We start from the raw sequence: 16,618 nt of genomic DNA, 5'->3' as shown, positions 1-16,618 counted from the left end.
ACAATTTGACTACCTTGAAAACAGTACCGAGTATTATTACCGCCAAGGTTCTATCAGAGCCTTTGTGTAGAAAGACTCTGGTTCTATATACGCATATTGAAAATTAACCTTACATTTGGTTGTGCCAAAGACCAGAGACTCTGGTTGTGCTCTGTATATGTAACTTCCTTAGGCTGCAATGATTAATCATCTGACAGTCACCAATCTGATTCTTCATCATTATTTGGGCTCGATCTATTATACGTCATTACACTCACTAACGAGTTATGTAGACAACCGAATTATGATTCCGTACTGTTCTATTATCCTAAATTGGTATTTTGAGGACAGAGTCACAACCAGGATATGAAACTGTGATATATGGAGAAGGAAAACCAAAGCAGAAAGGGTCCACGCACTTTTCACTCAGGCCACATCGAACCAAACCAGAGTCATCGTGCCTGTTTACATGGCAGACCATTCTAAATCGATTAAGATGCTTGACTCCTGTGTTAAGGGCCCGAGGACTAGGTTGTTAAACAACCCTTTGTTTGGCTAAGTGGGCATTTCCTCAGGCTATACTGTGCAGACTTTTCCTCTTGTGCACCACAGATCATGGACATGGACCCTTTTGACTTGGAATAAAAGGAATGCTTTTGCTAGGTCACATCCCAAAAAAGTCTGCAAGTTAACAGTCAATTAACCTTAGCTTAAGAGATCACTGCTCCGGAGCAAAAACAAATTAATTACGAAAACAAATATTTGAATCAGTACCATAATTTATTTCTTACAATTGAATACTAGTATTTAACAGCCAAATGACACTTTCTGAACACAACAGAATATTAGCTTGGTCTCTCCTCAAGAATTAACACGGGTATACTTTAATATACTCAAGTCCATTCAGCAATTAGCATTATCGGTAGATGGCCCATTGCGTACCAGGCAGCTAAACATTTTGGCATATAATTCAGTTTCCTTGTAAAAAAGCACATAAAATGTACATACATACTTAATAATGCAATCAAAAACTAAAAGTGACCTACATGTAGAACGCAATTCAGTTGCATTGTATTCAAAATATGAACGTCAGTGTTCTTAAAATGAACTGTAGTGTGTTATATGATGATTTGAATCAAGGGATTGCGAACTGAAAATTAACTTGATCGACCAGCCATGGTATTGGGAGAGGGCAATCCCATGATTCCATTGCGAAATGGCACAGTCCTTTCGCCTAAACAACTTCGTGTTAACATTGTGCTATAAACCCATAAATATTTGCAGTCATTTTAGTTCAAGAAATTGCATTAGCACTTCGACAATCCTGTACCAATAGGCCTAATTTCAATCATTTCCTTTTTTGCTGCCTGTGAATGTAACTTTTATGCATGCAAGTAAAAATAAACAAAATACACAAAACATATTAATGATCTCCTAAACTGTGAAAAAGTACGAGATCGATACACAAAATGTTTTCAACAACAACAATGTCAAATCACCTGGTAGCATAAGACAATAAAATCTTATGTTTGATGTGCATTATAGTAATATCAATGTCTAAAAAAATTAAAATGTACCAGCTTGTGTGAATTATCAACACCTATTCAAACATGTATGATCACTCACAAGCTAATACACCAAATTCAATGCAGTTGTCAGCATAATGTGAATATTTCATTCGCAAATCACTTAATTTGTTTGGTACTTTTTTCAGTTTCTTTTTAAAATTTCTATACATACATGTAGATAAAGTAGATAAGGTCTGACTTGTATCATGAGCTGGTCATACAAAAAAGCTGGAGTTTGCACATTCTCATACCATACTGCATTCTGGGGACTGGCTTTAAATTGAACGAATCTAAAAATCCATAATCATTCTCCATCTCAGAGCCACTATCAGTGAGACATACTGAACAGGGCCATAAAGCCGGGCAAACTCCTTTAACATGATCATCCATCTTTGGTTAAAAAGACTTGTGTACCTTTGCTAGAGTCATGGGGTTTATTTCAAGTCAAGTTATGATAGAAAGTGATCAGTGAATGTCTTTGTAACAACAGTTGCACATTTAGACATGGTTTCTTGAATCATCTTCTGAATTCTACAAACATTTTTTGTCAAAGTAAACTTAGGCAGCTCATCAACTTAACTGTATCCTCTTTTCTCTGGCCACTTTCTGAAGCTTTTGATGTTAGCATCATTCTGGTTCAAAACCCAAAAAAATCTGCCATTAGATAGACACAATCTTTATGCTAATTTGTGAACAAAAAGTATCAAAACTGAGAAAACAAATGCTAAAATAATCTTAAGGCATTTTCATTAAAAAGGGAAGATACATGTATTGTATGGGAAAAATGTTGGGTCTCTTTTTAAACCATTTTCAAACAGAAACAAAAAAGTGGCCATATTTTTAATACCCAGTACCATGTTCTAGAAATGACAACTAGCTCATCGTCAGCGTCCAAAAAGGTGTACCAAGCACATAATGAAATACAGACTAAACTTGAAAGAGACATTACATACAGTTAACACAGACACCAGGGAGTGAGTGAAAGATAAAATGATCATAGGAATGAAGCAAAAAGGCATGGCAATATACATACATATGCAGTAGATATACCCTGTCACCAAAAAAGCGATACTACAATGCAAGTTAAACGTTAAAAGAGAAAAATAGTTTCCTCTATAAGTATTGATGCAATTATAGGCATCCTTGATTGTAATTATTTTGTGTCATTCTGTATTAACAAAAAAAACCGCACCAGAAAATGTGACCTGTTCTGGAAAAATGAATGGTCCAGGGACCTTGTGCTCACCTCGCGTAATAAATGTCAATGCAGTATGTTCAACAGTCTAGGGAGTGTAATATTCAAGATGGCAGTGGCCATATTTGTCACCGGATTACATTGAAAACTGGGGATACTGTTACGAGTACATAGATACATTAAATTTGGTTGCAATGCCATCATTAATTTCAGAGTAGCGAACTTTTCGTCAGACTCCCATCGAAAAAAATCGAAAAGATTTTGTACTGTTGTGCCACGTTTTCACCAAAACGTTTTCCTTATAGTTTGTGTTTGTACAAATTCATGTCCCAATAATTTGGCTCAAAGACCCCCCTTCTGAAATAGGTTTTGGTATCCTAATTGCTCCTCTCCCACATCATTATTGATTGCAACAAAGACTGTAATGCTGGTTCTCCAAGAAATACATGTAGAGTAAGTGTGGCTTGAAATACACCTTCCACTATGTTAGTTCATTCAGACTCATTCATTACATCAAACATAATTGATTAGTAAAAATACCAAATTCAGAGACAAATTTATAACAGTGTAAATTTTCAGTTCATTATAAGAAGAGGTTTAGATCATAACAAGACTAACATGTTCATAGTAAGTAAAGAAAAATTTAAAAGCGAGATTGCCATCTGGCAGCCGTATTGGGTTCTGGATCAGACTCAAAATCGATACAGCACTGTTCCCACCTTTGCACTTTATAGAGAAAACTAAAACAAGCATCGAAATTTTTATTCATAGCTTATCCTGTGGGTAAAGGAGATGCATCAAATACCTATTGTCGGCTAATTTGACCAAAGTTAACAAGATTTTGATAAGGTGATGACGATCTTCCTTGATGAACATGTCATAGGATCGTGTGTGGTATATCATTGCCTTTTCATCTTTAAGCTCTTTGTAAACAGGCTCCTGCAGTTGCTTGAAATGGTCCTCATCTATTTCCAAACCCGTCAAACAGACCTGAAGCACAAAAGTATAATTTTACTGCTCACTGTTTCACATTTTACACTTGGTCCAGGACCATGTGCTCACCTCGGATAATGATGATAATGCATGTCATTTGCCCTGAATGTACATGTCACATGGAAATTCGTTGAAATCTGGGATAATCACAGAGGCAATTCCATCAATAGTTTCACTTATCAGAGTTAGTAAGACTTGGTTTAACTTTCAAGATGGCCCCCTTGCAGCCGTATTGGTTATCGCATGAAAATCAGAGACGATGACATACGTCCATGTAGAAATAAAGAGATACATGAATTTTGGTTGCAAATGCAAAACAATAACCAGTTTCAGAGTATAGGACGAACAAGCCAAATTTTAGGGTAGAATAGAGGGTTGCTACACGCATCTTCTACTAGCTCAAATTGAAACAAAACATGCCACAGCTATTGGCGACTTGATGAATTTTGACCTTTGTTACTGACCTTGAAAAGTAGGTCTAATCGAAAACCCGGATCCACTGTATACTACAGCTACCAAGTTTCAAATGTGCATGCATAATAAGCACTACAGCATTGAATCAGTAACTGCATTTCTATTTTCCTGATCCACTATTTTAATACGAACAGCGTACCCTTCAGTTCAAAGATGTGAATTCTTGTGAGTTAAGGCCCGTCTCCATCATAGTGTTTCTGCTCGTCGTTCGACGTTGCGTTAAAAGTTAAGACGCGGCAGCGACAGCGTCTTTTAAGACGTATATTGTCTGCACCATTTCACCGACAATAAGGTTGTCAGTGAAATGTGCAGACAATTTATGTTACAGCACGGTTTTTATAAGTCGCTTCCGGGAGTGCCGCGTCAAAACGTTTTTAAAATGCAACGTCGAACGACGAGAAAAATGCTCTGATGGAGATGGGCCTTTAGATAGAGTATTCGACCAAAGATAGTGGTGAATTCCAGAGCCACATACATGTAAGAAAATCAATCAGCCTGGATAACATCCAGTCCAGAAGTGCCAGTTTAATAAGAACTGTTACTGATCTTGAAATAATAAGCTGAGTCAGAAAAGTTCTGTTCTGTACTTACATTTGTTCCTTGTATAATCAATCCCAGGACATGCCTTTTTTTCTCATGTATGGGGAGGATTGATTCCGATACTTCAAGTAGGAGCTCAGCTGCATGCTGCCCACGCAGTTTATCACTCAAGAAAGAATCCTCCTCCTCATCATCATCATCACTATCATCACTGATGTCCTCATCAATTAAGCGCCGACGCTTCTCTGGAGGGCCACCTGCTATTTTTGGCATTTTTTTAACCTAATAAAAAAATGATAATAAAATGCTTAGAGTCAGGAATGAAATTTTGGATATATTAGCGCAAGAGGCAATATAAAAAGCAGCCAGGGGAATTGTGCTCACCAGATTGATCTTGGACAAATAATAATTAAAAATTCACTAGATTTAAAACAGAAATTTATAGCAGAATGAACAGATTATTGCAATTTGAGCCTTGTGACCAGTTTGAATATGGCTTCAAAAGGTACATGTAGGTCACTGTCTTAAGCCCAGAAAGTACGAGTTCAATTTGCATTGAATTGGGATGTTTTTGTATTAATGTATGTCAGTCATTCATGTCACGTCATGTTGTCATTTAAGACAATGTAAGACATTCACATACCAAGTTTCAACTTCATGTATCTAGCATCAATGGTGAATGGTGAGCAAACGTGCCACCATTGTGGAATGGGAGATGAATGAATGATCCAGGGACCATGTGCTCACCTCAGCTAAAATGTTAGTGCATGTCATTTGCAGTGGATGTGGATTGACATCTGATCAACAGTTTAGCCAGGGAGTAACAGGGTTTCGTTGAATTTTCAAGATGGCGGCCTTGCTGCCATATTTGTCATAGATTACATTGAATGTTTGGGATAATGTAAAGAGTACATATGTAATTACTTAATGATATTTGGTTGCAATCCAATTATCACTTTCAAAGTACAATGTAATTAGGACTTTGATTGATTTTAAAGATGGCCGCCTGGCAGCCATATTATATTATAGTTTTGTCCAAGTTGTTAAGAAATCTTGAAAATCGCTCTGAGTCTGATTTCCAAGATATCTGAACAATCTCAAATGAATTCTCCCAGAAAGTCCCAGCATGTTCTTCCATTCCAAACTTTGCTCCGACTTCATCTGCACCAGAAATGTTGACTTTGCACCAACATACATTTTCCTGTGCTAAATGCAATGAAATGCACTGCCAGCAGTCTTGAGTCATGAATGACGCGACGTCATCAACAATGTATGATATGACCCTCTGTGTACAACGTAATTAGGTCCTGGGTCTCAAAGCCTGTACATTTTTTTTGTGTACAAAAAATTTCCTATGCTGCAACATTTTGCCAAATTTGAGAGTGGTTGTGGTCAATTAAAAACACTTTGGAATGGAAGAACATGCTGGGACTTTCTGTGAGGATTCATTTGAGGTAGGTTTTGTCCAAATTGTTCAGATATCTTGGAAATCAGAGCGATTTTCAAGATTTCTTAACAACTTGGTCATTGGACAAAACTTTATTAGACTGAAAATTTGGGCTAAGGTAAAGAGTACATACATCATGTACATTACATAGACACATTTACATAACCACATGAAATTTGGTTTAAATCCAATCATCGTTTTGCGAGTCATAGGACTTTGTTCAATTTTCAATATGGCCACCTGGCGGCCATATTCAATCAATCAATTTTGAGCACGCCAAATTTTAGGGGTAAAGTAGAGGGTCACTAGATACATGTCCACACAAGTTTAGAAATGTGCCACCTTACCGTGATTTAATGAATTTTGACCTAATGTGACCTTGAAAAATATCTAGGAGGAAGAGTGACAAAAGAATTCCCTCAATGAAGTTCTCTGCTTATTTCTTTGGTGACATATTTTTCTAAAAGTAAGACGCTTTTCCAATTTTAGATTGTAGAAAAACGTGTTCTTCGATATTTTTAGAAATAGGAAGCGCAAGCCATGGCACAAAAACCCATTCAAGCACTGTCAGTGCATCCCGAGTTCAAAAGTTTATGTTACCCCTCAATTAAGACACAACGTCATTTCCCAAGTGTACAATGGTTGTAGTAGAGGGGGAAATCGATTGATACATGATGACCTCATCATGCATCGACATGGCTCCAGACAAGGCTCCGCATGAAGATGGTTGCAGCGTGAAGGGCTAAACTCCGGTCCTGTCTGAGCCAGCAACTAAAAGAAGTGAGGTTTGCTAGTACATGTAACCTCACTTTTCTGAATCTGAGGTTGTTTTTCATCACAAACCTCACCTTTTCATGGTAAGATTTTGCGAAAATCGCAGATAAATAAACTGATTTTTTGAAAGAAGATGAATTCTTTGCTGGGGTAGCACTAGCAGTAATGGGCCATTTCAAATCGGCATGCCTTAGAAATGATTTTTTTGGGCTGTACCTCAAGAAGGCTGAGGTTCACAAAACTGACAACCTCACTTTTTCAAGGTTGAAAGAAACCTCAATTTATTGAGGTACAACTAGGCACACAACCCCACAAAAACAAGGTTCCAACAATAGAAACCTCAGAAAATCAAGGTTAAAAATAAAATGTACAATTGAGTACCAGGTACCTCATTTTTCAGAGCATGAGAATCCTTGATGATACGAGGTTGCAGCACACCTCATCCATGTCATATTTTTGAGTTGGTCTGGACTGGCCTTGGAGAAGAATGATGATTCAATCAAATCTTACAGACAAATTTTCCCATTTTACAGGCAATGTCTTGGTGGAAACTATCACGTGCACAGTAGAATTTAGAATAGTGACTGGGAAGTCGAAACCATGGTAAACTAAAAATGCCCTCAATTAAGAGGAGGTAGTAAGTCTTGCCCAGATGGCAACACATCATAGACTGAAAAAATTATTTATATTATGTGTCATGTCCTTTGTCTTAGAATTCGTTGATATTGGGAAAAAATAGCAATTGTTCTGGGTTTTTTTTATACACCCTGTAGTACAAACCTACTGCAGACAGAAATGGCTAGCTGAATAGAGTAGCCAAAGTAGAACAGCTACTGACTACTGCAGCTGCGGGTTTAGACCAATGGATTCGTCACTAGCAAATGCGACGCTCAAAGCGAAACTGATTGGCTGCCAAAGAATGACCTGATTGGTCAGCTAGGGTTGTGACGTAAAACTATTTTAGATACCGAAGGTGTTTTCCAATAGCAGTAAGCTTTAAAAATGCGTGGTGCGTGTATTCCCACACTATTTGGAGCTCACACATGCGCTCGATGTATGGCGGAGTCGGAGCTGAGCACATCGAAGATATTTTAATGGGCTATTGGCGTTGGCGGTGATCAAGAGGTAACAGGCATGACAGGAAAGAAGTTGAAATTGAGAATTACTAGTACCTCAGCTATTGTCGCCACTAAAACATCTTGATCCTTGCATTTAACATAGCGAAGATCTGGTGTCGAGGTCACTTTTTTCCCAAATATATCCATTTGCTGCATATCTCCAGGACTACAAAAAATTCAAATAGAATTACTTTTTAAAAACAACAGCCAGAACTTCATATGATACAAATACAGACAATGATGAACGTTGACATCTTCCGTTAAAAAGGTAAAATCAAGCTCACTCATTCTCCATAATGCCTCACGTGCGTTGTCTGCTATATCCTCCCCACGCTCTGCAACAACCAATGGATTTAGCTGTCCAAGGGTTGAGGCAAAATCGTAACGTCCAATCAGAAACTTAGTTTTGAAAGTCGGTTACAAATGGTTACAAATAGAAACGTGCCATTTATTTGTAATCTGATTAGCCGAACTCGGGTCACGCGGCACCAGAAGCATGTGATGCAAGACTAGCGGGACGCTTTTTGCTCCAAGCGGATTACTCCAATCTGATTTAATTGGTTGTTCAATTAACTCCCGGTAAGAATGATACATTTGGCACACGACCAGTAGAACGTGTCATACTTGCTGGTTGTGTGAAGGTTAGAAAAGGGCAGGCCCGATGATAACCTGAAGTCAGTGAAGATGAGCTAACTGTGCGCATCATTATTACTATGTACATGTATGCTCAGTGGTAGCGTAAGATTATCGTTTAGAACATACCCGTATGTAACAACTTTCATCAGTGACTGAATTCTTTTTCTGGCAATTGGCAGGCTGTGGAGCCTGTGAGTGACACACAATGTCACTCAGACTTATTTTAAAAAATATTTTTGTAGATTGTTCCAAATTGGAAATAATTTAGGAACACTTTATTTTTTAACCCCCAAAACGATCGGTAAATTAAGGGTGTTAGTAATGGAGATGGAGATATTCACATTAAATTTGGTTACAATCCGAAAAAAGGGCCGGAAGGCCAAAACAAGTAACTTACCAGAAGGTTATGATAAAGATACTAGCAAATTCTGCAAATAGTGTTTGGTAATTTATTTCCGATGGTTTCTTGCCCTTGAGGAAGCGCAGCAGGATGGATTCAAATCGTTGCAAAAATATAAGTGTACCTGGATTTCTGAAAAAAAGAAGGATTTTTATCACCTTTCAGTGTTTCACCATCCACAATATTTTTAATGAAACGGTCAACAAGGATTGGAAAAAAAGTCCTGAGGCCATAGAGATTTGCCACTGACAGTCTAAAACAGGAATTACTGTACAAACAACAGCGACAGTACAGAACGATACACCACAATGCACTGGACTGGAATGGGTATTCCTGAATGGCTCTAGGAAAATTCGTCCCCGGATAATTCGTCCCCGGAAAACTCGTCCCCGGAAAATTCGTCCCCGAGAAAATTCGTCCCTGGAAAATTCGTCCCCGAGGAAAATTCGTCCCCAGATAATTCGTCCCGGTGGATAATTCGTCCCTGGAAAATTCGTCCCTGAGGAAAATTCGTCCCCGGAATATACGTCCCCGAGGATAATTCGTCCCCGGAAAATTTAACAAAAGTTGAAAGTTTCCGACATTACTTTCTAGTAATAACTACTACCTTCTCCTTTCGACTTTTCTCATTCAGTGTTATATCTCTATTTACTACCCTACTAGCTAGTTACCTACTCCACTTTTTTCATAGTAGGTAGAGGTAGGCAGGCAAAATACATTTTTTTTTCTTCAAATAAGTATTTTTACTGGTCAGAATGAAAGAAAAGCTCTAAATTCTTCCATAAAATATTTTGCCTGCCTACCCTACCTGTTATAAAAATAGTGGGGTAGGTAACTAGCTAGTAGGGTAGTAAAGAGAGATATTACACTGAATGAGAAAAATCGAAAGTAGTAGTTATTACTACAGTCCATTCGACAAGACTTAAGGGTCTTAGAAAGTAAAGTCAGAAACTTTTAACTTTGTAAAATTTTCTGGGGACAAATTATTTTCGGGGACAAATTTTCCTAGGGGACGAATTATCCAGGGACGAATTTTCCTTGGGGACGAATTATCCGGGGACGAATTATCCTCGGGGACAAATTATCCGGGGACGAATTTTCCTAGGGGACGAATTATCCTCGGGGACGAATTATCCGGGGACAAATTTGCGGGGACGAATTTTCCGGGGACGAATTATCCGGGGACGAATTTTCCTGTAACCTTCCTGAATATAGCTGACATCAAAATGGCAACATCGGAAAGATGTTCTTTTGTTTTTAATACCAGTCCCCACAATTTGTAAGATTTGTAAGATACACGTGTACCATGGCATGCATGGAATGGACATGATGGACATGAACCTACATGTAACCCTGCTGACATTTATCTCTTTTTTTCAAACTCCGTTTTTAAAATACCAAGTTAGTCAAATTCAAAGTTTGATATCTCAATGTCGACAGTGGACTGCGACAGTGCGTGCTACATGTACTCAGAATGTACTACTTTAATTCCTTGCGAATAAGAACCGATCCTGGCCACCAGTGAGGCCTAACTTGTCCCGCCCACGACATGTGAGTAGGCGTGCTTGATTTGACTACATGAATAGGCTTCGGGAATTGACATAAAGGGGAATTCTTTATCGATGTCGTTGACTTGTGGTCAAATCCCACCATGTTAACCCTTAGTATACCATAATGGGAAAGATGGTTACACACTGTTTCAATTTTATGCTCGGCAGGGTGACGTCGGTGAAGGAATTTTGAATGCATTTTAACCTCTAAGAAAAAAGCAAGTTTTGCGGATGCCTGCAAGAAACAAGATTTGATGTGGTCATTTAATGGCAAAATGAACACTTCTAGAGGGTAGCCCAAAAAAGGTAATGGCATGAGACGGCTTCAAGAAGCCTGCAGGTCCTGTTATTCATCAGGGTCCTCGACAAGGTCTTCCTCTGGCAGGTTAAAAAATTCTAGTCCCTCATCGACGTCCCCAGCAGGTTGTTCGAGATCTTCTGCCCCAACCAGTGGAACCCCATGCCCAATACCAGCAGCATGAAATGAATTTTGCACCACCTGTTCGGGTACTTCCTGCCATGCGTCTCGGACAAGGCGTGTCACTTCTAAAATTGAAATCCTTGGACAATTTCCATCCGGCGTCGTGTGTTCCTGTTTCCACAATCTCCATAGCAGACGAAGACGGACTTTGAAGCTGTGGATGACAGAAACATCCAAGGGCTGCGCAATGGGGGTACAACCTGGTGGAATAAACTCAATAACACCGCCATTCTCAATGATGAGAAGGGCAACTTCTTCTGTAAGATGCACACGGCAGCGATCCCATATGAGAAGGAAAGGTAGATACCCGTCTTCCTGGTCGTCCTGGTCCTGATGCATGAAGGGGATGAACACCTCTCCGAGGTAATCTAACATAACATTTGCTCTCATCCACCCCGTTGGTGATTGTGCCACGACTACATCTTCAGGCAGATTGTCTTGAAGCTCTTGCCATGCGGCTGCAGTTGGACGTCTGAAGGTGATGTGCGGGGGTAATTTTCCCCCTGCCATTGTGACTGCTAAAGTGACGGTACATCCCAGCCTAGGATTGCCCCACGAAGATTTGATATCAATCTGCGTTGCCCCTGTTCGGTTGTAGGTATAACTGCCATGGTTGTCAATGAAATGGCCAGGGCCATTGTGCTCACCTCATGTGGAGGAAAGATGGATAAAGAGCATGGTATTGTGTCATGTAGTGTTAGGTTTGATGTAGGTCCAAGCAATTACAATTTCCCCAAAATGGCCAATTTACAGTACATTCGACCTCTGTGACCTTGAAAAGTAGGTCAAATCAAAGAAGACCCGGGTGACACATTGAATGGTTGTTAGAATTAGATGTACCTATGATATAAAATTGGTGCCAATCGGACAAGTCATTACTAGGAATAATGGCATTTTGAAGAATTTAGGATTTGGCCCCCTCCCTGGAGGCCAAACGGCAAATCAGATCGCACCAAACTTCAGTACCTGAGATCACCTGACGGGTACATGTGTACTTAATTTGTGATCAATAGTCATTGCAGTTAAGAAACGTGCCATAGTTACGGCCTGACGGCAAATTTACGCCATTTGACCTCTGTGACCTTGACAAGAAGGTCAAATTAAAAACCTGTGTGACATATACTGTATGGTGGTTAGATATACCCATGATATCAAATTGGTGGCAATCGGGCAAGAAGTTAAGGAATAATCACATTTTTAAGGTTTTTGGATTTTGCCCCCTGGTGGTCAAGTGGTGAATCATATTGGACCAAACTTCGGTCCCTGAGATCACCTGACTAAGGGGTAAATGTGTACCAAATTTGGTATCAATAGTCATTGCAGTTTAGAAACGTGCCATCGTTTCATCCTAACGGCCAATTTACACCATTTGACCTCTGTGACCTTGAAAAGGAGGTCAAATCAAAAACCCGGAGGATATATGATGCACCTTTGCTAGAAGTACCTACCATATTTTTTTCAAAATTTCCCGACTACTATTAAGGGAGATATTGCATATTTTCACTTTTAACGTTTGGCCCCCTGGTGGCCAAACCATGAAACGAATTGGACCGAAACTTGGTCTCCAAGGTGTCATTACATAAGGGTACATGTGTACCAAGTTTCAACTCAATAGCTCTAACAGTTACGAAACGTGCCCTGCTAACGGACGACGGACGACGACGACGACGACGACGACGACGACGACGACGACGACGACGACGACGACGACGGACGACGGACGCCACGGTATGGGATAAGCTCACCTCTGCTAAGAGGTGAGCTAAAAAGGGTGAAAACCTCGTCTACATTTGCCACTTGATAATCTTCATAATGTTCATGCTGTTCATGCACGCTTTCCCTAAATGCAGCTACTAGGGCGTCAGCATTATCTGGCACCTGTCGGCTGTCCTTGGTCTTCCTTCTAAGGGAGATGCTGTACCTTTTCTTAAACCCTGATAACCAGCCATTTGATGCTGTAAAGTGAGATTTCCGTGGGTAATCGTTCAATATACGGGTCTGTTCTGCAATAGCCAATCCAACCCACCACTGTTGATACAGTTCCCTCGATGCATCTTTGATGTTGTGATGTGATATCGCCATTCCCAGGGCACGCCTCTCATCGAGCCAATCAGCTAGGTCTGCCTCCATCTCTTCGTATAGGCCTAAAAGATAACAGTTCATTTTACTCTGTCAGCAAATCACTAAATTTGTTCTTTGCCACATTCCATGCAAAAATGCATCCTTCAGTTTCCCTTCACTTTAGCTGTACCCTTAATGTTCAGGGGGCTTTGCCATGGTTCCCTAGACTTACCAGTGCCACGTTCTCTCCACGCTAATTCTGAACCCTTGGCTTTTGACGATGCTCTATGATGATGAATGTCATCCTCACTCATTAACCATTTCATCATTGTAGATTTTGGCAAACGGTTTGTGATGGCAAACGCTCCCACGGTTTCATTACCGGCATGGAAGTCAGCGAGAAGCTTTACTTTTTCGCGCAGAGTGTAGCGCCTGCGTCTTCTAGGATGTTCAGCCATAGTGCAGACAGACAATCCCAGAATTACCCTTCCTTTTATTCTCATCCTGGTCCACATAACCATTTCAGCATTTCAGTAACTAACATGTCTCATTGCACCACAGAAGAAACCACAGATTGTGTCACGCAATAACTGGTGCAAGGCCTGGTCTCGCCTATATGCATATGAATGGCAAGGGCGGCTGTCGTATGCATTATGACATTGGTGGATCTGCCCAGACAAAAATGGCCGCTGGTTCTTATTCGCAAGGTATTAAAGTAGATCGCATGCATGAGCAATGATGCACTTTTGGTTTGAAATTCATAAAATTCTGTCATGTCTGTGTGCGGCATATAATTTTTGTTGGTTGCTAAGCTATTTCCTGAACTACGTATGCTAATTTTTAGAGCTTCAGACTGCCGGAGCCTTCAGGAAGTTCCGGAAGGCTCAAAACGTGACGGCAAGCCAATCACCGATGAAACGGCACCCATGACGTGGTATTGTTCAAGCCAAAATCAAGGGATTAAAGCTGGCGACAGCGGGTCGCGGTGATTTAGACGGTACCTTTGACATGTTTGAAGTACCACCTGATGTGTCTCCTTTATAAATCATAAGACCTCGTTGCCCCTAATAATGAAATTCCTAATGATTTTTCATTTCGCTCGATGACTTTTTCGCCCCCAGTCGTCGTGTCGTTCTGATGCTGCGCCTGGGATAGCAATTTGCATTTCTTGAGTTCAAAGAACATGATTCATGAAGATGCACTTCAGAGGGCGTTCAGAAGTTTCAAAAATGACAAGACACGATAATATTACATGTACATCATAAAATTCACCTCTTGGCCCGTGATTGTTTTTTTTTCCTGACGCAAAACCACGTCCCAGGAGGCGAAATTACCCAACCAGAGGCAAACCTACTGCATGCTATTTGGGGCGAAATGACTGGGGGCGAAAAAGTTATGGAGCGAAACGACCAGATACCATTCGGACACTAGGCGGTATGAATTTCATTCTGCTGGCCTCGCCTTGGCCCGGTCATCCTAAACTGCGTCCACCAGCGTCCACCTGCGTCCACCAGGTTTAAAGTCAGATATAAAGTCATCAAAATTAAATTTAGTAATCATAAACGAAATAAATACACCATAAATCGTATTTCTTGAAAACTTCATGACATTGGGGTGTAAGATAAGGAGTTACTATCTAAAATCACAAGCCTCCTTTAGTGCTATGAAGCCCTGTCATTGCCTCCAAGTTGAATCCAAGATGGCCGCCGACAGGGTGGTGGACGCTGGTACATTTTAGGCAATAACTTACTCATTTTACACACAAATGTCACGAAATCTCCTTGAAACACGAAAAATGTCCTGCTCATTTCATTTATTGCCATTAGATTTTATTTTGATAACTCTAAACTTGATTTTAAACCTGGTGGACGCTGGTGGACGCATTTTAGGATGACCCCCTTGGCCTGTGGAAAAACTTACAAGCGAGTGTCCACCAAGAGTTTACAGGCATTGAAATCTGTCGAAGGCGATGGTTGAGCCATCATCATCTGTGTTGCACATATCCTCGAAGTTTCAGGAAGAGTAAGCCGGCTGATATTTTCTTTCAGTTTATCACAAACATCACGAACCAGCATCAGATCAGCTTCTTTCGCGCATTCAGAACGTGTCATAATCAAGTTTACTTCCTTAATTTCAGCTGGCGAGCAACGAAAAACGTTATCCATGTATTTTGAGTAGAGGGAGACCAACTTGTCCAGGTTTTCCCAACCAGCAATGCCACATCCATCATCAACATGCTGAACACGGGCTTTTTCGAATATTTCATCGTATCCATACATTTCTCTACACCAGAAAATTCCCAGATCCTCGGCATTCATAGCACGCCATGCCGAGGCTCTTCGTGGTATTGGCCTTATGGGCTCTCCTTTAACACGATGTTCACTGCCTTGGCTACTCTCTCCTGATTCTTCAGCGGGCTCATCATGCCCTTTTTGCTCAGAATAGGACAAAATATCGGGGGTGATACTAGACGCCATAATAAAGTAGGCCTATTGCATTTGAAATCTTGTTGCTGCGAGCGTTTACTAATCAGGGTGATCAATGAGGTGACGTCAGTTACGGAAATTACCGATCGTAGCCGAACGCATCCAACTGGTAGATCGACATAGAGTTCACGATGTTCGTGCGTCGCCGGTGTCCAGGCAGCCCAGACAGGGGTGTGGATGGCTTCTAAATTCCCACCCCCTTGCAGTCACGCACACATGACATTACACATGGCACATGCAACCATGGAGGTTATATACCTCCATGATGCAACACAGCAATGTGCCTTTGATCATTGTGCTCAGCTCTTGGCCTAGACCTCAGAGCAGGACCACAAAGCTCCCCCCCGTCCATCCTGAGGAAATCAGGGGTTAATGTTCGCTTCTCCGGCCCACCGTGCATGGTCGGAGAAGCGAACATTACAACCCCTGATTTCCTCAGGATGCCCCCCGTCATGCTATAGCGCTTAGCATTTAGACAGACGTCATCGAGGACAATAATTGAAGGTGGGCTATCTCAAATCCTGAAAAAATTCAGTCAACCTCATTTATGGGAAAACTTTGGATACTGTTGTACTTAACCGAGGAGACTATGATCTATGATATTTGATTTCTATATGCAACGTTTTACAGAGATGTTTCCCCTATACACGTACAGTAATTTATGTCTCTGCAGAATGACTTGGTTGTGACGTTTGGACTGACCTCGTAGATGACAATGTTTCCCCTATACACTATGTCTCTGCAGAATGACTTGGTTGTGCGTTTGGACTGACCTCATGGAGGACAAAGTTTCTCCTATACACAGTCATTATGTCTCAGCATTGACTTGGTTGTGACGTTTTGACTGATATCTCATAGAGGACAATGTTCCCCAATACGCAGTAATTTATGTGTCAGCAATGACTTGACGTTTGGA

At 40.6% G+C, this 16,618-nt stretch overlaps 1 protein-coding gene across 2 annotated transcripts; it reads right to left on the bottom strand.

Annotated features, from left to right (window-relative positions):
* Window positions 1–740: 740 nt before the first annotated feature.
* Window positions 741–15,729, bottom strand: LOC135489081 (uncharacterized). Of its 2 annotated transcripts, XR_010447096.1 has the most exons (6): window positions 15,137–15,729; window positions 13,182–13,299; window positions 9,122–9,256; window positions 8,143–8,254; window positions 4,801–5,031; window positions 741–3,732 (listed from the first exon to the last, which is right to left on the bottom strand). XR_010447096.1 is itself a non-coding variant. In XM_064774233.1 (5 exons), the coding sequence occupies exons 1-5, from the start codon at window positions 15,691–15,693 to the stop codon at window positions 3,508–3,510; spliced, it is 1,260 nt and encodes a 419-aa protein (XP_064630303.1). In that variant the 5' UTR covers window positions 15,694–15,729; the 3' UTR covers window positions 741–3,507. The 2 variants fall into 2 exon arrangements, 1 of the variants encoding a protein (XP_064630303.1); XM_064774233.1 differs by lacking the exon at window positions 13,182–13,299.
* Window positions 15,730–16,618: the final 889 nt, after the last annotated feature.

The sequence above is a fragment of the Lineus longissimus genome, chromosome 6 (genome assembly GCF_910592395.1).
Source record: "Lineus longissimus chromosome 6, tnLinLong1.2, whole genome shotgun sequence".
Taxonomy (NCBI): domain Eukaryota; kingdom Metazoa; phylum Nemertea; class Pilidiophora; order Heteronemertea; family Lineidae; genus Lineus; species Lineus longissimus.
Note: the sequence above shows the minus strand (reverse complement) of the source record. Positions and strands in the feature narration are given on the sequence as shown.

Coding starts and splice junctions, on each gene's coding strand:
- LOC135489081 (XM_064774233.1), bottom strand. CDS start 15,693: ATGGCGTCTAGTATCACCCCCGATATTTTGTCCTATTCTGAGCAAAAA. Junction 5,032..8,142: donor TAGTGGCGACAATAGCTGAG/GTACTAGTAATT, acceptor TTTTTTTATTAG/GTTAAAAAAATGCCAAAAAT. Junction 3,733..4,800: donor TGATTATACAAGGAACAAAT/GTAAGTACAGAA, acceptor TTTGTGCTTCAG/GTCTGTTTGACGGGTTTGGA.